Consider the following 27,650-nt stretch of genomic DNA (forward strand, 5'->3'; position numbering starts at 1 on the left):
AGTGGGATGCTTTGAGTCTATGGTTTTTAGGGTAGCGATTCTACCGCATCCCAAATGCAGTACTTCCCGCACGCGGTTAAAAATCGGCCTACATTCTGATGGTACAAGCTATATATTATCGTGGTTTCACGTTTTCAATATAGCTTACAAACTTTCATATTAGTGGCACTCGTATAGTAGTAGGTAAAAAAAACCTCCAATATTTTAGTAATGTTTTATTTACTTAAACAACAACAAAAATAATAAACATTGCATGGACAAAACTAGAACTAACTAAAACTAGAACTAGAAGTCGTGGTGGCCTAGTGGGCAAAGAACCAACCTCTCGAGTATGAGGGCGCGGTTTCGATTCCAGGTCAGGCAAGTACCAATGCAACTTTTCTAAGTTTGTATGTACTTTCTAAGTATATCTTAGACACCAATGACTGTGTTTCGGATGGCACGTTAAACTGTAGGTCCCGGCTGTCATTGAACATCCTTGGCAGTCGTTACGGGTAGTCAGAAGCCAGTAAGTCTGACACCAGTCTAACCAAGGGGTATCGGGTTGCCCGGGTAACTGGGTTGAGGAGGTCAGATAGGCAGTCGCTTCTTGTAAAGCACTGGTACTCAGCTGAATCCGGTTAGACTGGAAGCCGACCCCAACATGATTGGGAAAAGGCTCGGAGGATGATGCATGGACAAAACTACAAAAAAGGAACACTAGTCTACTTATATGCGAACTATTTGAATAAAACCTAGGAACATAGAGGAAGATCTCAATGGATAACTATAAGAGAGATCCGAATGCCGCCAGATAACACTTATTTTCTCACTAATAAAACCTATCTGCAAATTTTATGTTAGTACAAATGAATACGTCAACATATTTTATTAGTAAGAAAAAATAAGTAATGTATGGTGGCACTCAGATCTTGATCTACATTACCACGCAGTGATTATTATTTCCATCATAACTAGTTAATTGAATAACATTATATCACACATAGCAGTAAAACTAGAACTTAACTAAGGTTTGAGAGTTCTATAGCCACAGAATAACTGAACCGGCCCTTGAGTGTAACTCTTGATAACATTGTATTAATTGACTTGTGTTTACCATGAATTGCTTAGCTTGTGACTTACTAGCAGATTCTTTTTGGTCAGAACCTTTTTTCAAAAATACAGCTTTGGCCACGTCATTATTTGTAACAAAACTACTTGTACAAAATTTAAATTATCGGTAGAAGCTATAGAACTCCACATTTTATTTATAATTCCCCACGCACACAGCCCACGCAGTATTGCGTGACGCACATTCAAAATTACTTTGAAAATATAGTTTTATTTCGCCGCTTAATACTCTTTACAAGTATGAATAACAATTTGAGACAGCTTACTCACGATACCATGTCATGGCTATTTACAATTTTCAATTCATTTATCTATGTATATAATTTCAATGCCAGATTGCTCTATAATTATTTTATGGACATTTTGTTTTCTTTTATATGCATAATTTACCGTTTATGTTAGTGTTAAAGCTATGGTAAAAATATGATAATGATTTAGGCATTCCAAGTTCCAATATTGGCTACCATCTATTGATCCCATCCCACTGTTACATGGAGTATAGGACCTACAAACTTGTATATTCAGCTTAACTACTTGCAGTAGTCAGTCTAGACTAGCTAGTGCAATCCAGAACCTAAAATACTTATTACAAGCTATCATATCTATAGCATACATCCGTATTACTGATTCCTCATGTATTAAACATTCATAAGATCAATTGCGTTCAACATTTACTGTTGAGCTTTCTAAATAATGCAATAAAGGCAAGGCGAGTATCGATGGCAGTAATATATATTCTAACGATCTCAACTTACAGCCGTACCCAACACTCTTTCTATCTTTAGGTTTGTAATGTCAAATTCGTAGTAAGCAAATGAATAGATAGATTGAATATTGGGAACGGCTATTAGTAGACCGTTTGTCTGTCAACCGGTGGTGTGTCAGCGGTTTCTGAGTATTCTTCACACACTGCCTGCCTGTCCTCAGTTCATGACGTCACAAGGGTAACACTTCACTGCACTAGTACTAGTACTGTCCTCGCTGGAAGCCAAGCCCGACGCCGCGCATGGTATGTGTGGTGGCCCGGGCGACTTCGTACTGTGCCTGCATCGCTTGGAAGAGCTCTTCTTGTTTCTTGATGGGGTCTACTGCTTTCTCTGGTGTCTCGTTCTTGACGGCAGCTGTAGATAATTAATGTTTAATGAATTATACCATCTTGGATCATTTTTGGATGTATAGAAAAGACATACTTTTGGCAAGTTTTAGAACTTCTCAAAATTATGATTTTATTATCATGTTTAGTGTCTACAAGATGACGTCCCACTTCAAAGCAGTGGCTCACGGCACAGAGACAAGTTGTAGCATAAAATTTACTTTGGTCAATTATGTAGGTATACGAAAGGAACGAAACTTCCACTCATACTGATTTGCATTATTGGGCGAGATCTAGGCAGATGATGTTACATTAGGTATATAAACTGTGCTATATAAATAAATTTTACAAGTATTCTTGATAATTTACCTGGTTCCTTGATTCCCATAAGTCTCATGAACTTGGAGACCTGTTTGCCGTCGGAGTCCTGCGCGAACCGCGTGCCGCTCCACTTGGCCGCCTCCTCAGCTTCCGACTTATTCTTGTTGGACCACAGCAATTTGCGCTTTTGTACCTGCAAATATTCACGGTTTTAGCATCTTTTACATGTGGGTAAATGTAAAATAAATGACGTGATTTGATGGCAAAGTCGTAAATAGAAAGGGAGAAGCAAACTTTAAGAGATCAGATAAGGTGTTTTATGATGCATTCTGGAGTCTATTGTAATAAGTAAGAATCATCTTTGTAATGTATATGTCACCGTAAGATTACAAACATCGTTAGATTACAATCTATCTCGAGAGATTGTAAACTGTCGAATTATTGTAAACCGTAACATCTGATTGCAATTTAACGCATTATTTTTCGCTATATTATAATCTATCGATGAGAAATTGTCAAATTGTCAACTGTCCGAAAGCTCTCCCTGATTGGTCAGTCTTTTTGTAAGATCGAGAGCGATGTAGAGCGGTCAAATTGTCAACTGGCGTAGAACGGAATGCATCTTGCGCGCTGATTGGTAGAACGTCAAAAAAGACAATGTTCTTTGCTACTCCCGGTGTCACAGCTCTTTGACGTGCAAAAATAAGTGACGGTTTAATTTTTTATAAAATCAAAAATTGTACTTAATTTTTAAGACTCAAATTACACACAATTAAAAATTGTATTAAAAATTGAAGTTAGTGACGAAAACGAATCGCTGCAAAACCGACTCCACGTAGTCTTGTCTGCCCTACCCCTAGAGTGCAATTCAAAACCGCGTAGGCGCGGAGGGGCGAGGCGGCCTGCGAGCTGAGGCGCAGGTAGTTTCAGCGTGGTGAGCGTGAAAACCATCTGCGACGATAAGCTCGCATGGGACCGCCGGAGCCCCGCAGCGCCGGAGCCGTGACAGAAGTTATGCTTGCTGCATGTTGCATGCTTACTTCCATGCTGGGTCAATTAATATGGGATGTGTTATATTTTAAACAAAAAACTCAGTAGGTACGAGTAAAAAAATTATAAGGTAAATAAATATTTTTATGATGTCATTTAATAGTATTTAAGAAGTTTACTGTTAGAATGCATGCTACAAATTAAGATGCAAAAAAATAACCACCATGCTGAGTTGTATTTAGAGTGGAAGATAACTCGTGGCTAAGATAGTATTATTTAGATGCTCGACGCTTTATTAATTGTGGCTGACTTAGTAATTTAGAAGGCAACATACATTTTTGGGGGCGAATAATGATATTAAAAAGAAGCCTGTTTAATTAGCACCCCTTTTATTTTATTTTTAAATATTAGTTTGTATTTGAAGACAAAATACCTAACTGTATTTTTATAAGAGTTATTTTTATATAAATTTAATACTTGAAGAATTTTTGAAGAGCATTTATTTTATTTAACTGACACCTCTATTTCATTCCTAACTCTACGGGAACTCCATGGGAACAGAACGGCTGGTCGTGATTGGTCGATCTTACAAAAAGACTGACCAATCAGAGAGAGCTTTCGGACAGTTGACAATTTCTCATCGATAGATTATAATATAGCGAAAAATAATGCGTTAAATTGCAATCAGATGTTACGGTTCACAATAATTCGACAGTTTGCAATCTCTCGAGATAGATTGTAATCTAACGATGTTTGTAATCTTACGGTAACATATACACTATAGACTCTTGTGGCGAAACATGTTTACTTTCCTATTGATGGTTGGAGAAAAAACATGAGAACAAAGCACATTGAAAACTGTACATAATTAAAGTGTTATTCCTACAACATACCTGGTCCATAATCTTGTTAGCATTGACAGCAGTGGGGTTGTAATACGAGGGTAGATGTGAGCCTTGAGCCGGCACCTCGCAGGCCGCCGCGCGTAGCTGCTGAGCCGTTGCCATCGAACCGTCCGGAGTCTTGATTTGAAGTCCTGTAGAAAAGTATTAACATATGAATAATGTAGTTATGTATGTGTTCATTTTACCATGTCTCGGTACCTCTTAACTTTTACCTACATTTCAGCAGAATGGACTTTCAATAAATGTGAGTTGCATCATTAAGCTATAACGGTAAACACGGAGGAAGGAAAGATGAGCTGAGAAGCCATACGGAAGGTAGATCAGGCGCCTTCGTACAAGAAGAAACGATATGTTACTAGAACTAACGAGGCGTTCGGGTTCCTTCTCAAATGACATTGGGTGATTTCCCACCAAAAAAATATAATAGAATAAACTGTATTGCTTACCCATCTTCTCCATAACCTCGAGCTTCTTATTGACCTTGTAAGACGAGGGCCTGTAGTCCCCTGCGGGCGGCTCCGCGCGGCGCTCGGAGTGCGGCGCCCCGCGCGAGCGCGACCGCGACCGGGACCGCCCATCGTGGCGGTGGCTTGATGATCTGCCACTAAGGCAATCCGAATATATATTAGATTTTTTTTTCAAAAAAAACTCAGAGGTCAGATATGAAGTAGGTAGCTCAATATCAAATACTGGTTTTCAGCTATACTGAAAGACGATCTCAAACGTGGGAAAAGACTAAGACTAGGCACATGATGATATTTTTTTGCTTTAGGTTCACTATGTTATTTTAGTCCATAAGATCAAATACACATTGCACGATTCTGACTCCTTAAATGTCATAGGTTAAATATTTTCATACGCTTTAAGCATTTTATAGTTCGGCCATTCAGAGAATGCGTTCCTGACACGTCGCGATTGAACTGACGACGTAACTTTGCAATGGCGTTGCAGTTACGATAAAAATATTTTTGCTGGTTGTTTACCGTTTTAACAATTGAGGAGCATTAAAACAACATTATTATATCAATAATCAATGAATGTTATTACGTCGTCAGTTCAATCGCGACGTGTCAGGAACGCATTCTCTGAATGGCCGAACTATAATCATAATCTTTATCAGACAATAACACTGAATTAAACAATACTCTTTTTAACTAAGTTCCCAGGAATATTCGGAATATATTCAGATGTTTGTATGATGATTTTTATACGTAAAAGAAATGAAACTGTAATGTATTTGTATATGAACAATGCTTACCTCCTCTCCTCTGATCGTCTGCCATGGCGGTCGCGATCACGTTCGCGTTCTCTGTCCCTCTCCTTATCGCGACGCTCCCGGTCTACGAATCTGTAGACATTTATAACCATTTTATACATATGTATGCAAAAACAAGTTCCCTCAATCAAAATGCACGGGAAAATCCTATCAAGACTGTTTACCTTTAGTTAAGTGCCTATGCAAACGGAGTAAAAGGATATCATAATAATGTATTGTTCAATAAGAACTAGCTGTTATAATCCTGAATGGCTGATCTGGGTCTATTTGACACAACCATACGTGAACTTTTTTATTCATTTCTATTTCTTGCCATGTTTCTGTCACTAAATTTATACTAATATTATAAAGGTGAAGAGTTTGTTTGTTTGCTTGAACGCGCTAATCTCAGGGACTACTGGTCTGATTTGAAAAATTCTGTGTTAGATAGCACATTTATGGAGGAAGGCTACAGGCTACTTTTTATCCGGGTTCGTGCAGAGGCTCTGGCAAAGCAGGAAGGAGGAGGAAGCTAGTATCTATATACCAATTTAAGGCGATATCATTATGTATACCGTACCTAGGAGAAACAGCATCTCTGGCGTCATGCGATCTCCTGTCTCCGGGAGGTGGGCCGTCTCCACTGAACGGCTTGAGGTCCATCAGCGCGGGCATCTTCTCGCGGTCATCAGGTCGGTCGCCCAGGAGACCGCGACGAACGCCTTCGTGAGCGCGGCCCCGGTCACGGTCGGATCTATTGGGCGAAGGAATTGGAAATCTGCCTTGAGTCTAGTTTCTAAAATAACATATAAGAAATGACTGTAAGATTATTTTTCATACAAAGCGTTGGATATTTAGTGCGTATATCTTTTTTGCAAGTAAGCTAACTCTGAATGACTTCAAAAACAGTTTGAATAGAGAAACAATGCCTTTTAAGTAAGTTTATATCTACTGGATTACATTGTGCTATGAAACATAGTTCAGACAGCACATAAACTTCCCTCAATGTATCGAATTATTTCTATAGATTTTCAACCTTATCACAATAGTGGAAGGATAGTTAAAATTTGAGAGATTCCTGCTGACCCGCTGAGGTTTGCACATAAAATTTATATCTGATGTGTTTATTTCGGGAAGAAATTCGTCTATACGGTATATACCTGTTTAACTATATGTTATATATGTATATCTGCCTCGTTGGTCTAGTAGTCGCAAGCGCGGCTGCTGTTCTCGAGGTCTCGGGTTCGATTCCCGGGACGGGCCGAAAACGCTTTGTGGATTTTCTTGAACTTTCACAAAGCAACCCGTAGTCTGGAAGTTGGTGATTGATTCACCCGTGCATCGGAGAGCACGTAAATGTCGGTCCTACGCCTGATCTCTTTCCGGTCGTGTCGGATTGCCGTCCCATCGGGTTATGAGAGTGAAGGAATAGGGAGTGCACCTGTGTCTGCGCAAATGCTCGTGCACTATAATATGTCCTGCGCAGCTGGCTGATCTCCTTAAAAAAAGAGAACAGCCGCCGTGGTTGAAATCGGCCGTGGAGGCCATTATTACCTGTATCTATCATCCCTGCGCGGTGACCGCCTATCGGAGCGGTCCCTATCGCTGCGGGCGCGGGCGGGCGACTCGCGACGTCTGTCACGCCGGTCCAACTCGCGGTCGCCGCGGTCACTGCGATCGCCGCGGTCACGGTCGCGATCACGTTCACGACTGTCATCTGGGAATATTAAAAATATTATATTCTGCTTCTGAAGTATGGCAGGTACAAGGATGCATATAAAAGACATTTATGATAAGCATAATGTTGGACAAAATATGAGAACTCTAACTTATAACTGACTGCAATAAAATCTCCATAATCTTTATCTACCGCAATGTTAACGCTCATGGTAAATTCTGAATTCAAGAAAAGAATCGAATTCGATAAATAGTTTTTTTTTAATATGTCCTTAAAGTAAAGGCCTATTCAGACCTAAGCGGTATTCGCTACCGTCTGCGGCAGAGTAAACCCTGTGGGTATGCGGTAATATTACTGTTCAGACCTAAGAGGTATTCGCTACCACCTGCGGCAGAGAAAACCCAGTGAGTATGCGATAATATTACTGTTCATGTTCGGGATGCATACCGCTGCTCCCGCGCGGTATGTACTTCTACCCACAGCGGCAGTGAATATCGCTCAGGTCGCTCTAGCCGCGGTACTTGGTACTAAATACCTGAGCGAAACCCGCGCGGTATGTACCTCTACCCACAGCGGCAGCGAATATCGCTTAGGTTTGAATAGGCCATAATGTATAATATAAAAATGCACATACTAGATCTGCGTTCATCTCTGGAAGACTGCAGCGGGGGCGTAGGCTCCGCTTGCGGCAGCTCGGGCTCCGATTCAGCGTCCTGGGAGTCCTGCGACAAGAAACACAACACATAAGCATGCTAACATTCACAAAAACTTACGTAGTCGCCTCTTTTTTATGTAACTCTGTATATATATTTTTGTTGTATTAAAAAAATTCAGGCTGAAAATGTTCAATTTTTTTTCTATGTTAAAATTGTACTTGTTTTCAATTTAAAACAATCAGAAATCGCATTGTTTTCGTTGTGTATTTCAATGACGTTGGTAATTTTATTTTCATTGCAAGTGATAAGGAAATTTATTACATATGCATTATGGTGTTTTGAAGTTTAAGTAATATTTCCTTGTATTTTGCACTTTTCGAGCCACAAATCCAATAATGATGTTTACTGAATTTAATATTGTAAGGCCTTATTTTGTACTCTATTACAGTTCACTTGGCAAATCCAGAGATTTAACAAGGCTTTCTAGGCTTTGACAAATCAACACAGAAAATTAAGATCTTCATGGACATTAATAAAATAAAAGTATTGTATTTTAATAGTCATTCAACACTCTGTTGTTGAAGACTGCATCATTAAAGTCATATTATACTTTAACCAAAAACATCCAAAAAGTTTGTAAAGAGTCTTTATACCATGTAGTTTTCAGTAGTTTCTGCTGCCTTCTGGGGAAAATTTGGTTAATAATATAAGCAATAACACATTGTCCTGTACGTAATCTTATGTAAAATATAAGGTGCTGATATCCTGATAGAAGTTATTAACTGATGCACTAATAACTGCTTGAATAGTACCCAAAGATTATTAGAATGTTGTCATGGCAGCAACTATACATTATGATATACATTTCTTCAAACTTGGCAACAGCCAATCATGGTAGTTGCACATTTGTTTGATTTTTACTGCTTCTGCATTTAAAATTGATTGTTATCAACCTTCACTATTATTCTATTGCTCAGATAATCTATTGTTTGATTTATTCTTATGGTTATGCTATTCTAAGTATAAACAAGACTTGTTTTGTTTTAACTTCACAATGTAACTATTACAAAAATAAGTTGTGCAGATAAGATTAGATATAAGCTAGTGATATTGTTACCAAAGGATTGGGAATGAAGGAAAGTCATCATGACTTTCATTCAATCAAAATAAGAAGAGCCACATCCTCACAAAATAATGTTAGGACAGCAAGAAAAATTACAAATAAAGAGAAAGAATTCAGAGGAAAATAGATAAAAATCATTTACATAATATTTTATTACAAAAATTTACATCATGATTTTAATGCTTCTTGTTTCTTAAAAAAATCGTTTTTAAACAGATTGGTCACAGATTGACAAATTTTTGTTTAATCATAAACAAAACTGTGAAAATGAGTTAATTATGATGGCAAGTATTTTGCATTATCTTATAGCTATGTACTCACGTGAGCCTGAAGTTAAAGGGTCGCAGTGTGCACGGACTCGGGTCGGTCATCTTGAAGCCTCGGCACGTACTCAAGGGGTATTTGACTTTTGTTTTGTGTCAATTTACAAATGGGTAACATATAAAATAATAAAAGTGTTAATATCATCGTTGAAAACAGCATAATGCAAAGTTTCTTTTTTGTTTGACTCTATTTTATGTATTACTCTATTATGATAACATTTAGTTACAAATACGAGAATTTGAGATTATTTTTGAATGCTGTGAAGGATAGCGGCCTGAAGCCTGAATATAAATGAAGAATATACTACTTAGTTATCAATATATCTATAGTTTAGCTTCATCACATATACAAGGAAAGTGATAGCAGTGAGTAGCACTAAGCCCTGGAGTCAGTGACTAGTGAAGCTGACTGGGCTCTCACTATATTGGCATATGTGCTGTAGTAGACGAGTATAGTCGACAATTACCTCGCTCATGTCCATGTTGACGTCATCGTAGTTGGTGTCGTCGTCTCTGCGGCGGACTCCAGCGCCACCCGCACCCACCTATAATATCATTCTATTGTCAAGCAGAGAACGCAGATTAATATCCATGATTCTCGTAAAAAATGCATTAAAACATAAGTACGATAAGTCACTCGATTGAAGCAAACAGTTAAAAGATGTTACATTATGTGCAAAATTATCAAGGACGCCACAAAACTTACCGATGATTGTTGGCTTCCATAGCGCTCCGATTCATTCTCATCTTCGCTACCGTAACCAACAAGGCAATCCATGACTATTTCTGTGTTATTTTGCAAAATTTGATATCAGACTTTAATGTCCAAGGATAAACACATAAAAATGTAATCTGAGAGCAATATTATGCTTTATATTAATACAGCAGTGGAAAAAATAGCAGTAGAGCACTTCCAACACATGAAAAAAATAATGTCAATTTATTTGACATTGATCGACCACAGAGTATACCATCTGCGGAATTGCCATAGACAACAAATGTTTGGCTAAAGAAATAGGTATCTTCACTTTCTACAAATAGCGAACCAGGCAAAGCATTCACCAAATAAAAGAGTAAAATGTACAAAACATGCAATTTAGTAGTTTGAGAAGGTCATGTATTAAAAAAAGTCGTGTTAGTTACGCTTTCTATAACTCAAGAACGGCTGTACCGTATAAGCTGAAAATTAAAGGGGAGATAGCTTAGACCCGGGAAAAGGACATAGTTTTTGTCACCATCCGGCTACGGGAAACTGCGAGCGAAAACTAGGGGGTTATAAAATAAGTTTAGTAATCTTTGGTATAAAACAAACAGGGGGAAATCTAATGCAAGCAATGACTTTAAGCGAGTTTTTATCCTGTATTCCATAATCATTTCTAGGGCCTTACAGAGTCAAAATAAAAGGAAATCTTGATAATACTCCTTTGCACTTCTGCAGAAATGAAAAGGCAAAAATAAAATAAGGTATGTTTGATTGTAGTTCAACATTTTTATTAGAGCATCACATTATTCTACAATCTACCATGGTTTTCATAAATTATTTATATACAATATATACAAGACATTATGAAAAAAATATGTATATCTGAATGAAATAGATTTTACTAACATAATTCTACAAACAATTTTACTAACAGTGAATTTACTAAGAAAATACAGCAGCTGCCAAACTAATGACAACACAGTATTATATTCATTCAGTTGATTTTAAATCTTTATTATTTACGCTAGTTTTGTCTAAGTCATAGTCAGTAGTCCCTTGAGAAACAAAAAACAGAAACAGACTTGCCATTCCAACTAAAAAATAGAGAAAAGCTTCTTGTCTATTTGATATATCAATATCCATATCTTTTGCACGTTTCTTCTTAAGAAATTCCTTTTCATACTTTCTCTTCTCAAACAAAGTTCCATAGTGGTTCTTAGCCCTAAAAAAAAACAGTTGTCATGTATTATTTTACTGCCCCTTACATCATTGCCTGTTTAGGCATTTTATTGTTCCATGAGGTAGTTACCAAGAATCAAAGTCATAAATAGGTTGTCTGCCGTCCATGGTGGGCACAGCTCTGCGTTGACCTCGAGACTTGTAGAACTTCAGTGTGGGATCTGTGGGCTCGGGCTCTGGCTCATATTCCACCCTGGGCATCCTCCCTCCAAGAAGACCTACAATTTTTTTACTCAAATGAAACAAGTATTTTTTTTTAACATTATGCTATGAAAATTCATATTGGTGAATATAAAATCATAACTTACAAGTAAATTAATTTGTTACTTTGCTAGCAGTTAAGTCATTTTTAATTCCATATCTTAAAGTGAAGCAACATTGTGTCATATTTCATTGAGTAATAATCAAGGTTGCCAAATTGTAAATAAAATTACATAATTATGTTTCTATTTCCATAAGCAAAACAGTGTATTATTTCAGCTGTTATTGAAAGTATAACAAATAAAACTAGCACAATACCTTTGTCATACATCTTTTTTAATTTTATGTTTCCTAACACCTCATATGCTTCAGAAATTGCTCTAAATTTTTTGGCTGAAGTTTCATCCTGCAAAAGCAGTTGGCAATAAATACATGACCAAAGAAACCATCTAAATAGAACATTTTTGAAACCAACAAGGGGTTAACAAAAGGATCCATAATCTAAGTTTTATTAAGCTTTACCTGTTTCAATGAGAACTTACGCTAGATATATCTGGATGGTACATTTTTGACAATTTGTAATACGCAGATTTGATGTCGCCTTGTGTTGCTTTGGGAGTGATACCGAGTACATCATAGTGGTTAGCACTGCTAGTGCTCCATCGGGATGAGGATGTGCTTAGTGTCCGTATCACGCCAGACACTAGCTTCGTCGAATTATTGTAGCAGAGCATCTAAAAGATACCATAACAAATACGTCATTTTGAAAGATTGCTGAAAAACATAAATTATTTTTATTTTGCAATATTTATTTACTTACTTGTTTAACCTGACTTGTATATTTGGAATGCGCTCAATTGCTTTAAAAAATGAATGTAAATGATTTAAAATATACAGTATGAATTAAATTTTCGGAACTATTTTTGACATTTTGACAATAAAAATCTTTCCATCAGAGTCAGTGACAATCAATTGCAATGTCAGTCAGACAATTAATGGAAAAATTATATAATATTTGGAAAAAAGAATATGTGTCTGAATGTTTTAGAAATCTATATTAGTTAAAATTCACACACATTAAATTCAACACATAATAGGTGAACCATTATCATTACATTTGTTAGTTAATTTTTATTATTTTAAAACAATAAGGTATTTTAGCAACTGGCAACTTGTAATATGCGTTCGAAATCTACTACTGATGGTATTTTTTTTGATAATAAATAAATAAATATTGTTTGCTCTCTAAATTGTACATTAATAGATTTAATATACCTCAGATTAATAATATGTATTGTTTATATATTGTCTGGACCACTTATAAACAACTTCTCTGAAAGAAAACGTTGTATTTAGGTTCCGGATACCTGTACCATACTTTACTATAAATTTCAAACCCAAGTTTTAGAAAACACCCCACTGACGTCAAAAAAATTAGTCACCGAGTAAAATAAAGCGTTTAGCGACATAAATTCGCTTTATTTCTGTCACGAATTGTTGTTTCTTGTTGTGTTTTATCTAAAAAATATAGGTAAGTTATATTTAAAGTTTAGAGTAGCTTTTTTAATTGCCTATTTTCGAGCAGATGGAAAACTATGACCATTTAAGGCAGTCCTTGGTGTTTATGACATCGTGTGCCCTAGATAAAATACGTTATACATACTGGAAGGTGGTTTTGGCAGTGAGTCATTTGCTCGTTAGCGCACAAACTTGACGATAAGTTGAGTGACACCTCAACTTCATTAAAATTATATTTTTAAACTCTTCTTTGGTGTAGTGTTAGCAGTCGACCGTTTCATTACTTGGCTTATCAACGCTGTTAAAGGAAGTTTACTAAATAGGTATAGCATATTGGGCGTTTAATTCATTTTGTGTAAATAAGCCTAGTTTCCAGGTAGTTTGCCATCTGCTTTTTCTCTAAATGATTATTAACGGACTCATTATTATTTTTAGATATCACGATGTCGTCCCGCAAGACTGCTGGCCGCCGCGGCACGAACAAGAAGCGCGCCCAGCGTGCCACCTCCAATGTGTTCGCTATGTTCGACCAAGCCCAGATTGCGGAGTTCAAGGAGGCTTTCAACATGATTGACCAGAACAGAGACGGCTTTGTGGATAAAGATGACCTGCATGATATGTTGGCCTCTCTTGGTGAGTGTAAAAATATACAACTATCATTTGCCTATCCTTTTCCCAACTTCATTAAAGTAAGCTTCCAGTCTTAACTAGATCCAGCTTAGTACTAGTGTTTTACATGGAGCTACTGCCTATCGGACCTCCTCAATCCAGTTACCCGAGCAACCCGATACCACCTTGGTAAGACTGGTTATTAGTCTTAACAATAAACAACTATGATCTGTACCAAAAAGTCCACTGTTCTCATACAACAGTACCACAGTAAAACAGTTTCAGTAAATTTTTCCTTGAATAATTCTAGGTAAGAACCCAACAGAAGATTACTTGGAAGGCATGATGAACGAGGCCCCCGGCCCCATTAACTTCACAATGTTCCTCACCCTCTTCGGTGAGCGTCTGCAGGGCACCGACCCTGAGGATGTCATCAAGAATGCATTTGGGTATGTTTTTTCCTTATCCTTTGTTTTGGGGGTACTAACCTTTCTTTATGGAAGTTATCAATATGAAAGTCACTCTGTTTGTTGTTATTTGAATTTTGTTCATTCATAAAGGAATTCTCTTAGAATCATAATTTAGTTTTAAAACATTACATGTAACAGAATAATAACATAATTTTATAATATGGAATTTATTTTGTTATAAGTTAAAAAAATGTTGTCTATGAAGTTAGTAAACTACTTCAAACCGTGCTATACTATGCCATATTTATAATGTATGCATTTTTGTCCCCATTGTTGAAAAGATAACAATGGTTAGCTTGCCATGTAACAACCATATCTATAGAAAATATATAAACATTGAAGTATTTACATCATTTCATATCTATCTTTTAGTAGAATTGTCAGCACAATATATGTAGGTCTAATATTTGTATTTTTGCAATGACTCACCATGGTATTATGTTTACAATCTGTTACTTTCACTTCTGGGTAAAGGTATCTTTCTCAATATTTGAGTTACACGCATTGAGTCACTCAACCTGAATGCATTTTATATTTAAACTTTTGAGTTCACCTTCACAATATTATTTTTCATTCTAAAGTCATGTTGTTTACTCTAAGTAAACAACAACATTGTCCTTTAAGGTAGTGTAATGCTTAATCAATATTCCTCACATCAGACTATCACACAATGTAATCTAGTCTCAAAATACGCAGAGCTTGTATGAGCTATGGGTACTTAGAGACTTATGCTACTAATCTAAATTACACAAAATTCTGTCACTAATTTCGATAATTTCGTCGCCAGATGCTTTGACGAAGAGAACCAAGGCGTGATAAACGAGGAACGTCTCCGTGAGCTGCTAACCACTATGGGTGACAGGTTCACCGACGATGACGTAGACGAAATGCTGCGCGAGGCACCCATCCGTGATGGCCTCTTCGACTATGTGGAGTTCACCCGCATCCTCAAACATGGCGCCAAGGATAAAGACGAACAGTAGGTCTCAAAACTAAGGTGGGTCAGAGTACATTAGAGGTTCATAATCATGTAGCACCTATTGGAATAACAGAATAGTGTAGAGTTTTGTACTTAATGACTTGTACTACATTTCTCATTGATTTGCTTCAAGTAAGCTGTTTGAGAAATTTTGGCTAATGAAAGACAATATTTCATGTTCTCTAACGTAGGTTCGACACCCGCCTTAAAATCGCCATTTTATTACATAATTATATTATTGCCAAACTAAGAAATTGGTAAGATAAAATCAGTAGAATTTTAAGTTAGATTCATATGGATTTCAGAATAATCTCTTAAAGATACTGAGGTGCTAAATATACCCTAGTTCTTACGAATTTTGCATTTCCATTTCGCATTTTGAAATTAAATTTGTAATTCCATATTATTGGACCATTCTAAGTTTAAGTTTGGCTTGAGTTTTTTTTCTTATGTATCCATGTATACGGAAATTAGTTAATAAAATTAAATTGCAAGTATTACTGGCAACACTGTTATTTTTGTTATCTGTGTATTTAAATATTGGTTCATGTAAGTGAATGATGTATTAAATACAAAGCAGGCTCTTGGGTGCAATATAATTCCATGCTGGCATTTATTCAATGTTTTTATTGTCTCATGTATTGTTTGTGTTTAAAATAACCAAGAACAACGAAAAATAAAAGGACATGCCTTGACAAATGATTTGCTACATAAATATTCTGCCAGTCCTTTTGATAGTCAGTGTTGCCAATTGATTTAAATTCTTCCAATTGGCCAAGTATTAATTAATCATTCCTCGAATTAGATACTAACAATCCTTTCAAAAATGAAGTCTTTTTAAGTTAAAATGACACTGCAATTTGTTTTTAAATTATGAATTTTATAGATTTAGGTTTCAATAAAATTAACTTATAGTATTAACATAATGTGTGTATAAGTTGTGTAATCATGTATGTATGTATTTGTTTTCATTTATTTACATTATAAATTTTATATCTTGCTTTATGGTTTTACTTTAAATCCCAAGTACGGTAGACTGCACATCAGTGGTAATTGTCATGCACCTGAACTCAATAGTAACAAGTACATCATCATCCTCCGAGCCTTTTTCCCAAACTATGTTGGGGTCGGCTTCCAGTCTAACCGGATTCAGCTGAGTACCAGTGCTTTACAAGAAGCGACTGCCTATCTGACCTCCTCAACCCAGTTACCCGGGCAACCCGATACCCCTTGGTTAGACTGGTGTCAGACTTACTGGCTTCTGACTACCCGTAACGACTGCCAAGGATGTTCAATGACAGCCGGGACCTACAGTTTAACGTGCCATCCGAAACACAGTCATTGGTGTCTAAGATATACTTAGAAAGTACATACAAACTTAGAAAAGTTGCATTGGTACTTGCCTGACCTGGAATCGAACCCGCGCCCTCATACTCGAGAGGTTGGTTCTTTGCCCACTAGGCCACCACGACTTTAATAGTAACAAGTACGATTTTCCTTTAAACCTGTTACCACTGACCTGAAGTTGACTGTAACTAGCTATATCCATTTATATATTTCAACCGTTTGAATAACGCACAAACAAGTAAGACAATAGTTACCTTTGCGAACAAAGAGGTTGACTACATATTTGGAATTCAAGGAAAAAATACATAAAAAACAACATAAATATTCAACATTTTATTCACTGGAAGAGGAACATAATTCTCGTACTTTATGTACGTAATTGATAATAACAAGGATAACATTGCATAGGGTATATGTTGTAAGCTCGTGGTTCTATTGCCAAGTCTGTTTGATGAAGTGTGCGCATCGTTCTGCTACCACCATGATAGCGCCTTGAGGGTTGCCGGTCGGCGGTGAGGGCATTGAACCCGCGTCACATACTCGCAAGTCTGGAAATTAATAGTTTGTTGACAGGAAAATAATGACTAGAGGCACTTTCGTAAGGATTAAATCTGCACCTTATGGTGCTTCCTCTGTCCTTAATCTTTGAGCCTTCCAAATACTGGACAGAGAATCTCATATTGTGGTGTATATTTACGCAAAAGCAGGTTCCTAATATAGTGAAAACTGTTTGGTTTACATATTATCCTCGTAGACAACCAAAGCATTTTACAAGAAGGGAAAAGAAGCGACTAATGAATCATCACAATAAAATGCCGCAATCATCCGAAACCATAAAGAATATAGCTCATCAGTGTCCCATACAACTCGGAAAGTGTATGTTGAGCAATGAGCAGATTAGGAGAGACACCATGAAGGTAAGGTAGCATGAACTTACTTTTGACGTCATAAACCCTAAGCTGCGGGTCAACGACCTTGCCAATAGCGTTGGTAGCGAGCTGATGGTTCTGTGGGTCAGTGTGTAGGCGAATCATACACTCCTTCCAGTCTCTTGACCACGATTTGTAGTCGTCACACTCTTTTGTGTATTCCGGGTCTAGTTCTACTTTGTATTTCTCTTGTAGCACCTGAGGAACGTTAAGAAGTAAATACTATTAAATAAATCGTGTATAGAAAAATAATCTAATTAACCATGTATGAAATGGGAACGATTAAAGTATCACAATATTTTTACGTGAAAGTAAGCTAAGAAATCTGACATCAAAATGGTGAATAGGGCCACGAGATTGGTAATATGTAAGTAGAAAACTATTGTCCTGGGGCCCGATTCTCCTAATTTTACTTAAGCGACATACGATTCACGTTCGACTCGGTTCGACTGAGATCCAATCCCGACTCGATTACGATTGAAGCGTATGTGGCATTCCGCTATTTTTTCTTTGAAATAAACGTTTTTATCCTTTTCTGTCATTCAATAATGAATCATTTTGTCTGCAAATGATTTACGATTGCAATATGATTGTAGAGCAAACTACCGTATAGACCAAAATCACCAAAATAGCAGACCAATCGAATGTCGTCGGAATACGATTGGTCTTATATTAGTAGCAGAATGCCCGATATGGTTAAAACTGCTATTGCGATCATATTGCGATTCGATTTCTATTCGAATTTGACATTATTAACTTAGGAGAATCAGGCCCCTAGAACCTCTTGGCCAGTCATTCGAATCGATTGAGAGATCTCTAAGGGTGCATCTACACGGTGCATGTAGCTAAAGCAGATGACAAGAGCACACGGGTGGGTATTTTGCTTTGGTACATGCGCGAGTCACTGGACCCGCACGTTTTTAAAATGCTTGTACCTAACCCGCGCAAGTGCCTCAACATGTGCATGCTACTTGCACCGTGTAGATGCACCTTAAAGAAAAGCCGTATTTATGACGTGACTTACCTGACTTTCGAAAATCTTGCGTAAGTAATCAACGCCTTCCATCACGATGTTCATGTCGTCTGGGTGAGAGAAGAAGTTGGGGTAGAACAGCGCTGACTTGAAGGGATCTGTCGAGTTGATGGTCACGTGGCCCACGCTGCGCGGGAGCAGGGCTACGGCATTCGCTCTAAAAATAGTATATAGTCGGATGATGAGGCAATACCGTGTATCTTTTGGCTTGTACGGACTATTAAACAGGAACACATTGCGTGCGAACATTTCTCTGGCAGTGGACTCGCGCCGATGCGTATTTTTTGCAGAAATCATTTTGCGACTATACTTGGTGATATCTCATAATTTATAGTTTCGCTAATTCGAGAAAGAGATTACTTGTCGTAAATAAAAAAACATGGAGACATTTTAGCTTTGGAATCATCTAGTCCTCATTTATACCGTGTGCATGTAATTTGCAATCAGTAGGTACGTAGTATAAAACAAAGTCGCTTTCTACGTCCCTACGTATGCTTAAATTTTTAAATCTAAGCAATGGATTTAAATGCGGTTTTTTTTAATAGGTAGAGTGATTGAATAGAATAACATCCAGCACCCGTCCGAAGCGGGGGCGGGTTGCTAGTGTTTTATAAATTGCCAAAATGTTTTCTTCTTTAACTTCGTATCAACTAGGAGCTTTTATAGAGGATACTTACGAGATTTTGTAGCCATCGCTGCAGTCCTCAGCCGGTTCGCCGATAACACCAGTCTTGGAGCAGTCAGCATACAGACCGTTGAAGAAGAACTGTAGGTCTGGCTGCTTGCGACTCTTGTCTGCGTAGCTTGAGTATAGGAGGCCAGTGAGCTAGGAATATGGGAGAAGAAATTATTGTACTTGTTTGTGCATTTTTTATTCAATCAAAAACTATTTAAAGAACTTTAGATGATACCAAAGTCACGCGGCTCCGTCCATCTTATTGTGCAATATAAATATAGCTTTTCTTTAAAACTTTAGAACATAGGTACCTTTACTTAGGTATAGCTCTCAGAAAAAAAGAAGTCAATAGTTCGTCCAGGAGACTCCCTATATAATATGAACTTACAAACAAAATATATTTTTGAGCATAGGTTACAGTTAAGGTTCAAAGAGTTCTCAAACTTCAAACAAAAACATATGAGGTACCTGAGTAAGCCCAGTAGAACTCATAGGCCCGTCAAGTTCCAGCAAGTAGTCAGTCAGTGCACTCCAGTCCAAAGACTGGGTGTTGTTGGACTTCTTGAGGAGGAAGTTCAGCGTGGCCCCGCAGTGGTTCCTCAGCCTCTTACCGACGGGCACGTCAGCTACTACGGGAATGCCCAATGGCTCTAAGACCTCTTTAGGTCCCACACCAGAATGCATCAGGATTTTAGGACTGGTCAATGGTCCTGCTGACACGATTACCTGCCAATGGTACAATAACTATGTTAAGGAAACTGTTTTAAGGATAAAATACCTATTCTTCCCCAACAACGGTGGAATTTTTTGTGTTCTATACTACACATACAGGTGTATGCTTCATTTTACAGGCAGTTTGGAATTCTATAAACATAGGTACTGCTGTATAGAGAGCAATCGAATTTGCCATAAATAGTACCTATGCGTCAGGTGCAGGGAGGCAATATGGCGCTCAACAGATAATAGACAGCGAACAACGACAGTGCAACAACTCCAAATAAAATTGGAACCCATCTAGTAGGATGATGAGAAGGTGAAAGGCAATTATGTATTTATTACCTCTTTAGTAGTCTTGACAGTTTTCGTATTGCCGTTTTTGTCGACGTATTCCACTCCCACAGCCTTCTTCCCGTCGAAGAGTACTTTAGTCACGTGGGCGTACAGTTTGACGCTCAGGTTGGGTCGCTCGGATTTGGGAGCCAGGTATGCGCGGGCTGTGGTGTAGCGCTGGCCATTGCTGAAGATGAGAAATGGATAATATTATGGTTAGGGATACCCTGATATACCATAGGTTAGTTGCATTACACGGTTAATACTTATTTGTGGGCAGACAGACAGCCAAATAGCCAAAAAAATGTAGGTATTGAAATTATTTATTAAGAACAAAAAGTTTCACGATGGTTTTGGTGCCTACTATGATCCCGAGTGTATATCTAGTATAGGCTACTAAGCATCTAATCTAAATTGGTTCAGCCAAGTGTGAGACACAACACAAACATACATACTTACAGGTTAAACTGATAACCTCGTTTTTTGGGAGTCGGTTAAAATAAATAAAAATCCTTCCACCAGCACACGCGTTTACAATGTTTTTCACCCAAATATAATAAAAAAAATTAATAACTCATTGTGGTTTGTTTGATAAGAGATCAGATAACAATGGCTTAATATTACGTTTTATTTCCTTATTTTTGTCTAGGCAGGTGTGTATATAGTAAAGTTAATATAATAACATGTACTGTAACTATGATTCTTATCGGATTTTTATTGTACCTATGGTCGTGAATTATTATGGATTAGATAGATAATTAAGCGTGTAATAAATTTTATCAGACATAGACGATGTAGGTATACCCATAGATACAATTATACCACATCTATCTATTCTTTCTAGGGATATCTAGCCTAATCTATTCATACTAAATTAATCCTTTGGTATATGACTAAATCCGCGTTACTTTTAAAGTAGAGTAGGTACTATCCTCTGGGGCCCGATTCTCCTAACTTTACTTAAGCGATATACGATTCACGTTCGACTCGATTCGACTGATATCCGATCCCGACTCGATTACGATTGAAGCGTATGTGGCATTCCACTATTTTTTCTTTGAAATAAACGTTTTTATCCTTTTCTGTCATTCAATAATGAATCATTTTGTCTGCAAATGATTTACGATTGCAAAATGATTGTACAGCAAACTACCGTATAGACCAAAATTACCAACATAGCAGACCAATCAAATGTCAATCGAATACGATTGGTCTTTTATTAGTAGCAGAATGCCCGATATGGTTAAAATTGCTATTGCGATCATATTGCGATTCGATTTCTATTCGATTTTGACATTATTAACTTAGGAGAATCGGGCCCCAGGTTTTCCAACCGTGAGCCTAATTGACAACAACACTGCTAGGAGCGATGACGCACAAATACAGGCGTCTCCTACTAAGTGGCATAACATTCTCTTATAGTACATTCAGAGGGGGATCCATTGCTAAAACGTACAGAAGAAGTGCATACAGGGATATATGGGGATATACAAAAAGGAGCATATAGGGGCAGTACATACGGGTATTTTGATTACATAAGGGGGTGTATAGTGTGAGAACATAGGGGATAACATAAGGGAGTACCTATATAAAAGAGAAAAGCCTATTCCACTAGATCCGTCACTTATTCTAGAACCTGGGAGGTACTCACTCATTAAAGGTTTGTGCTACTACAAAGCCGTCGGGTGTGTTCGGGTTGTTCATGTCCGTGATGATCGGCAGTCCCGTCTGGTTGATTGCTTCTATTAGATCCCTAAGCTGCGGGGGCTGGTAGTTAAACTATAGGAGAAAAGAAAGATATGACATTGTTACCTAAATTAAATAAAAAACATGTTTAGTGGTTTACCTACATAATCGCAGTAGTGGTGGGTTTTTTTAGGTTACTTTAGGGACAACAACGAAATAATTTTTGACGCCTGTTTATATTAAAAATAAAATTATTAGAAATTGTGTTGCTGGGAAAGAATGCTGTTTTCCAGCTCAAGTTTTTGTTAGTTTAGTCTGAATCTAAACGCATCCTAAGATCATTCGTTGAAAAACCCAAGAGAACTAGTAGGTATTAATTTTCCTTTGATTGTGTTTTCCATCTATAATCTTTAAATCTTACAACTTATTTTTCTGGGAAAGAACATAAAGTAAATCTTTATCTACAAAAACAACTTGGATCTTCTTTTTGAAGACATCAAATAATATATTTTAAATACTTTAACGTACTGTTTGTATTGGCATGCGTCCAGTTTCGGAGTGGTACTTCCCTTCGACGAGGCTTCCCACTTGTCTGTTACCTTCGGCCAAGTCCATGAATGGTTTGACCTCGTCCCAGGACCAACCTTCCGCGCCTTCTTCCACCCAGGTCTCGTAGTCAGCGGCGTGGCCTTTGTGGTACATCATACCGTTGAGGAGACTAGATCCTCCTAATAAGGAAGGAAAAGAGCGTTCTGGATATAGCAGATATAAAGATTTACTCTTTGGAAGTGCAGAACTTAGGTACATAAATCATTTGAGGAAGTAGGTATATATTTTATGGTAAAACATACTTTTGTGCGTAAGTAATGCACATAGTGTAAGGAAGCTTAGAAGCCCAGGTGTGGCAGAGTTGTACAAAGACAATGTGCAATACATTAAATACACACACACATGGTTCAACATTCATGTACCGAAAGAAACATTGCTGAAGGATTTGCTGTTTCTTCCTGAAATCTCTTTAGGACAAAGGTGTAGCTATGTAGCATCAGTCTACAAATATTTTTTACATACCTAAGCTTTTTCCTAGCGGCCATTGGCACCCGAGTTCTCCTTGGTCGCGGCAGAAGTTGGGATCAGGTACGGCTCGCCCTTGCCAGTCTACCTCATCGTGGCCCCAGAAAGTTTTGTAAAATGATGGGACACGAGCACCCAGAGGTTCGGGCCCACCAGCTTCTAATAGAAGGACCTAGAACAAATTGAGGCTTTAAGCTGTTTTACATATTTACAATGCTTATTAGAATGTCCCATTTCAGCTACTCTTATCAAACGAGCCCTCATTAAACGAGCTCTTCATAAATTAACCAATATTATAATAATATTACAATGAACTGGCAATCGTAAAAGTTAATTGCAGTTTCTATAATTTTTATAATTTTCATTTTATTTATATTTTTTGACGAAGTCACGCGAATAACGATGGCTGTAAATCGTAATCGGTCATCAACATAGCGTAGATCAAAGGCATTGCTGCCTTATTTCGATCGCAAAAATAATACCAAATAAGGAATTTCAGCTTACTACGCCTGTACCATCATGAATTCATCATTGAATGAAGGATGAAGGCGTAATCACTTTTAATAGGTACTGATTCGCTACGAAATTAGGAATGAACAAGGATTAGTAGATTTACGACTAGGAAAATTCTAACATGTTACTGAGATAAGATTAAACTCTACAACAATAACTCACTTTATATGTAGTATTTTCGCTCAGTCTCCCAGCTACAATGGATCCTGCAGACCCAGCTCCCACTACTATGAAGTCATATTCTGACTCTGTTTCGTCTATGGATTCGATTCTCTTGCAAGGCGTGGCGATTTCGCAGCGGCCCCATAAGTACCCTTGTAGGAGTACCATGAACAGATAGGTGCCGCTACATGCTGTGGAGTTCAGGATACTGGCACCTTCTACTACTGTTTGGCAGCCGCAATCTTGCTGAAATATAAAAGTGAATTGTTAACCATGAGGATATGACCAGGGCGAATTTAGAGACGTGGGAGCTTCGGGGTAACAATTCATATCACCCTCTAGGGAAGCATTTTTAAGGTTCCGTGCCCAAAGGGTAAAACGGGATCCTATTGTTTTCGCTCCTCTGTCCGACCGTCCGTCCGTCTGTCACCAGGCTATATTTCATGAACCGTGATAGTTAGAGAGCTGAAATTTTCACAGATGATGTATTTTTGTTACCGCTAGAATAATAAGTACTGAAAACTAGAATTAAATTAATATTTTGGGGGGCTCCCATACATACGTGATTTTTTTGTCCGTTTTATAAATAATGGCACGAAGGGTTCCCTTCGTGCGCGAGTCCGACTCGCACTTGGCCGGTTTTATTTATAGCCCTTTTTAGGGTTCCGTAGCCAAAATGGCAAAAACGGAACCCTTATAGTTTCGTCATGTCCGTCTGTCCGTCTGTCCGTCTGTCCGTCTGTCACAGCCGATTTACTCGGAAACTATAAGTACTACAGTGATGAAATTTGATGGGAATATGTGTTGTATGAACCGCTACAAAAATATGACACTAAATAGTAAAAAAAAGAATTGGGGGTGGGGCCCCCCATACATGTAACTGAGGGATGAATTTTTTTTTTTCGATGTACATACCCGTGTGGGGTATCAATGGAAAGGTCTTTTAAAATGATATAAAGTTTTCTAAAAAACATTTTTCTTAAAGTGAACGGTTTTTGAGATATCAGCTCTCAAAGTCGTAAAAAGTATGTCCCCCCCCCCCTCTATTTTTATAACTACGGGGTATAAAATTCTAAAAAAAATAGAGGTGATGCATGCTAATTAACTCTTTCAACGATTTTTGGTTTGATCAAAGTATCTCTTATAGTTTTTGAGATAGGTTGATTTAACTGTAATTTACGGAACCCTTCGTGCACGAGTCCGACTCGCACTTGTTAATAAATAAAACGTTAACGTCACAAACTAAAAGAGATTATTATCAATTAGCTGTTCGGTGCCAAAATAATTAAAAATATCGTCTCAACACGGCACTATTTAATTATGATAACAAGTATTTTTATATTTAGGAAATCTAAGGTCGTCGATAATGATGTTCATTACAGATTGCGAGAAGGTACTTAACGCTCATTAAAAGTTTCAGACTTTTCAAAATATTTTCACCCTAAAGTTTTACTCAAATTCTGTAAAATGCTACGAATAACTATCTATCTATCTACCTATCTATGAATAAGTATATATGATGTAGGTATGCTTTCGATTATTCCTGAAAAGTAGAAAATAGTGAGTCGGTATTTTACGTGTTTATTTTAGAAATGTATATATACCTAGTTATTTTATACCTAACTCTTTTGCAAAAAAGCGGGCACCTGTGCGGAATCTTGGTTTTAAAGACTTCACGTGTATTTCAAAGGGTTTTCATGTTACTAGCATCAAAAGGGAGCCAAGCATGCGTGAGAGTGTATTCTAAAGAATATTGTAGAATTGCTAAGAAACTGGTTAAATGTTGTAGAAAGTTCGTCATTAATGATTAATTTAAGAAAGGGATATTTTAAACCTCGTGGGAACAATATGTAAAGAATAGAACGCTTTACACTAAAATACTGAAACTCGTAACATTGCCATCAATCATCAGCATAGACCATTCAGAGCAGGTAAAATTTTAACAAATACGCATAGTTTTTCAAGGGTACAATAATCATTTATTAAAACTGCATTATCAATTTTCTGAAAATCATATCAAAAACTTTTTAAAAAGCCCACGAACTTTCTACCAGGAATTAGTCCAAAACAACGTTTAACAAGTTTCTTAGCAACAAAATCAAATTTAGAATACACTCTCACGCATGCTTGGCTAACCCTTTTAATGTTAGCAACATACTACAGTTATTAGAATCCTTTGAAATACACTTAAGGTCCTTAAAACCTAGATTTCGCATAGGTCCCCGCTTTTTTTGCAAAAAGAGTGTATACACTTATTGCAGACCAGTTGAAAAACGCTAGGCTAGAATTTAATAATTCATGTGTATTAGATAGATAAAAGTATAGAAAAACACTTACCTGCGCCAGAATCATCTTGGTATTTTCCTAGTAAGAGCTGCTCCAGAATACCTACTGACAAAAGACAGCTCGTAATTAATTAAAGCCTTTTAAAGACACTTGAACAATTAAGGAAAACTTGAATGATATGCCCAATTTATACTATTTGACATTTTAGACATCAGCGTCAGAGTAAATACACACATTCACTTGCTAAATATGTTTACATATATTTTGAATTGGAAATAAAAATAAAATAAAACAAGGAAAGTAAGTATATGTAAAATACGAAGATACAACCAACAATATTTTTTCAAATAGTATTTTTTTTATTAAATGAAGTCGGAACTTGATTTTAATTCAAACGTTTTTTTTTGATGCTACAAAAATTATGAAAATTATTTTAGAAGCCTTAAAATAATTGTCCCCTAATTTTTATGGCATCAAAAAATAATCGTTAATTTAAATTCCGGGACAATTTAATAAAAATTAAAACTTTGCAAGCATTCTTTATTTTTACGCATTTTTGTCTTTTTATTTTGAAAATAAATTATTTACTTTTATTTTTCCTTGTTTAACATATACTGGCATGCGAAGTGCGTAATGGTATATTTATTACTATAAGTATTTATTCAGTTGTATTAAACCCACGAGACAAAGGCGTGCTTTGCCTGGCTAGTTCTTTCTGCCTTAACACAGACATTTGAAAAAAAAACACCCCAGGAAAATTATGATTGGAAATTCAAGAATAAAACTGTACGTTAGAAGAAAATATAAAATCACCTTTTTGTAGGCTTATTAAAATTTCTCGGAAAACAAACGACCCAACTTTTAGCGGCCCTCCTATTGTACTAATAATGTTTCTAGAGTTTGAAATCTTAAATACTACAATAAGTCTGTGTGCAAACTAGAGTGACTTGTCTTTCATATCAATGACAATTAATTTGATGTACCTACATAATTAGGTAGTAACCGGTGCAAAAAAGATTAGATTATCATTAAAGATTCTATTTTAAATACTTTTATTAGCGTTTCATAACATTATGAAAGCTAGCTATTAGCGAGTCGGACGCACTTGGAGATAACAATGTCTGGACACAAATGGCTATCAAATGCTGTTTTATTTTATCAATCTCGTCGTGTCAGGGTTCCAACTATTTTTTTTAATTAACTATACTATTACAGTGTTGCTGAATTTTAAATGATGAAGGTATCATTTTTTTCTGGGCCCCAAAAATTCAAACGTTTATTAATTCCGTTTGCTACATTAAAAGTTATTTTACTTGATACCTCAAAACGCTGAGAGCATACCTAAACCATTTTCTCTCATCGTACAAGCATACCGTTATGTTCCAACTCTGAATTGTCATATTGCCCATTATCCTAGATTACCTTCCTCTTTTCAACTTTTCATATAAAAAAATCTCTCATAATTTATACATTTATATAGGATCTAGGATCACCAAGAAGTCCCCTTCTGCGAATTTGAACTTTCACTAGGTGTGAGTGGTGGAATTTGGGACTCCACGATGCTACAAGCATCATCCGCGAATTGAGACAGTGGAAACTTAGGGGATAATGGACGGAGCATAAGAAAGGAGGGTGAATGAGTCAGGATATTTATTACGCCCCATATTTGGTTCAAAACTTACTTAACGAAACGCACACAAGGAAAACTGTTTTCGTTGTGT

The 27,650-nt window shown here is 37.0% G+C and overlaps 4 protein-coding genes across 8 annotated transcripts; 1 reads left to right on the plus strand and 3 right to left on the minus strand.

Annotated features, from left to right (window-relative positions):
• Window positions 1-1,222: 1,222 nt before the first annotated feature.
• LOC124639387 (arginine/serine-rich coiled-coil protein 2) lies at window positions 1,223-10,415 on the minus strand. 3 transcript variants are annotated; one of them, XM_047176723.1, is made up of 10 exons: window positions 10,161-10,415; window positions 9,922-9,999; window positions 7,987-8,074; window positions 7,229-7,391; window positions 6,255-6,428; window positions 5,678-5,767; window positions 4,866-5,023; window positions 4,408-4,550; window positions 2,573-2,717; window positions 1,223-2,231 (listed from the first exon to the last, which is right to left on the minus strand). In XM_047176723.1, the coding sequence occupies exons 1-10, from the start codon at window positions 10,230-10,232 to the stop codon at window positions 2,077-2,079; spliced, it is 1,266 nt and encodes a 421-aa protein (XP_047032679.1). In that variant the 5' UTR covers window positions 10,233-10,415; the 3' UTR covers window positions 1,223-2,076. The 3 variants fall into 3 exon arrangements, with proteins under 3 accessions (XP_047032679.1, XP_047032681.1, XP_047032680.1); XM_047176725.1 differs by having other exon boundaries at window positions 9,922-10,012; XM_047176724.1 differs by lacking the exon at window positions 9,922-9,999.
• Window positions 10,416-10,923: 508 nt separating this feature from the next.
• Window positions 10,924-12,578, minus strand: LOC124639388 (dnaJ homolog subfamily C member 30, mitochondrial). Its single transcript, XM_047176726.1, has 5 exons — window positions 12,418-12,578; window positions 12,140-12,331; window positions 11,916-12,003; window positions 11,467-11,614; window positions 10,924-11,379 (listed from the first exon to the last, which is right to left on the minus strand). The coding sequence occupies exons 2-5, from the start codon at window positions 12,329-12,331 to the stop codon at window positions 11,148-11,150; spliced, it is 660 nt and encodes a 219-aa protein (XP_047032682.1). The 5' UTR covers window positions 12,418-12,578; the 3' UTR covers window positions 10,924-11,147.
• Window positions 12,579-12,978: 400 nt separating this feature from the next.
• Window positions 12,979-16,173, plus strand: LOC124639358 (myosin regulatory light chain sqh). 2 transcript variants are annotated; one of them, XM_047176686.1, is made up of 4 exons: window positions 12,979-13,128; window positions 13,551-13,748; window positions 14,035-14,173; window positions 14,982-16,173. In XM_047176686.1, exons 2-4 carry the CDS (start codon window positions 13,559-13,561, stop codon window positions 15,175-15,177), a joined length of 525 nt encoding a protein of 174 aa, XP_047032642.1. In that variant the 5' UTR covers window positions 12,979-13,128; window positions 13,551-13,558; the 3' UTR covers window positions 15,178-16,173. The 2 variants fall into 2 exon arrangements, with proteins under 2 accessions (XP_047032642.1, XP_047032643.1); XM_047176687.1 differs by lacking the exon at window positions 12,979-13,128 and adding an exon at window positions 13,283-13,438.
• A 665-nt stretch (window positions 16,174-16,838) lies between these two features.
• On the minus strand, window positions 16,839-26,844 carry LOC124639357 (glucose dehydrogenase [FAD, quinone]-like). Of its 2 annotated transcripts, none has more exons than XM_047176684.1 (12): window positions 26,743-26,844; window positions 25,981-26,031; window positions 23,644-23,889; window positions 22,966-23,140; window positions 22,423-22,622; window positions 21,860-21,987; window positions 20,218-20,395; window positions 19,627-19,884; window positions 19,160-19,308; window positions 18,474-18,639; window positions 17,458-17,647; window positions 16,839-17,068 (listed from the first exon to the last, which is right to left on the minus strand). In XM_047176684.1, the coding sequence occupies exons 2-12, from the start codon at window positions 25,993-25,995 to the stop codon at window positions 16,953-16,955; spliced, it is 1,821 nt and encodes a 606-aa protein (XP_047032640.1). In that variant the 5' UTR covers window positions 25,996-26,031; window positions 26,743-26,844; the 3' UTR covers window positions 16,839-16,952. The 2 variants fall into 2 exon arrangements, with proteins under 2 accessions (XP_047032640.1, XP_047032641.1); XM_047176685.1 differs by having other exon boundaries at window positions 25,981-26,034; window positions 26,743-26,823.
• Window positions 26,845-27,650: the final 806 nt, after the last annotated feature.

Source organism: Helicoverpa zea, chromosome 19 (genome assembly GCF_022581195.2).
Source record: "Helicoverpa zea isolate HzStark_Cry1AcR chromosome 19, ilHelZeax1.1, whole genome shotgun sequence".
Lineage (NCBI taxonomy): Eukaryota > Metazoa > Arthropoda > Insecta > Lepidoptera > Noctuidae > Helicoverpa > Helicoverpa zea.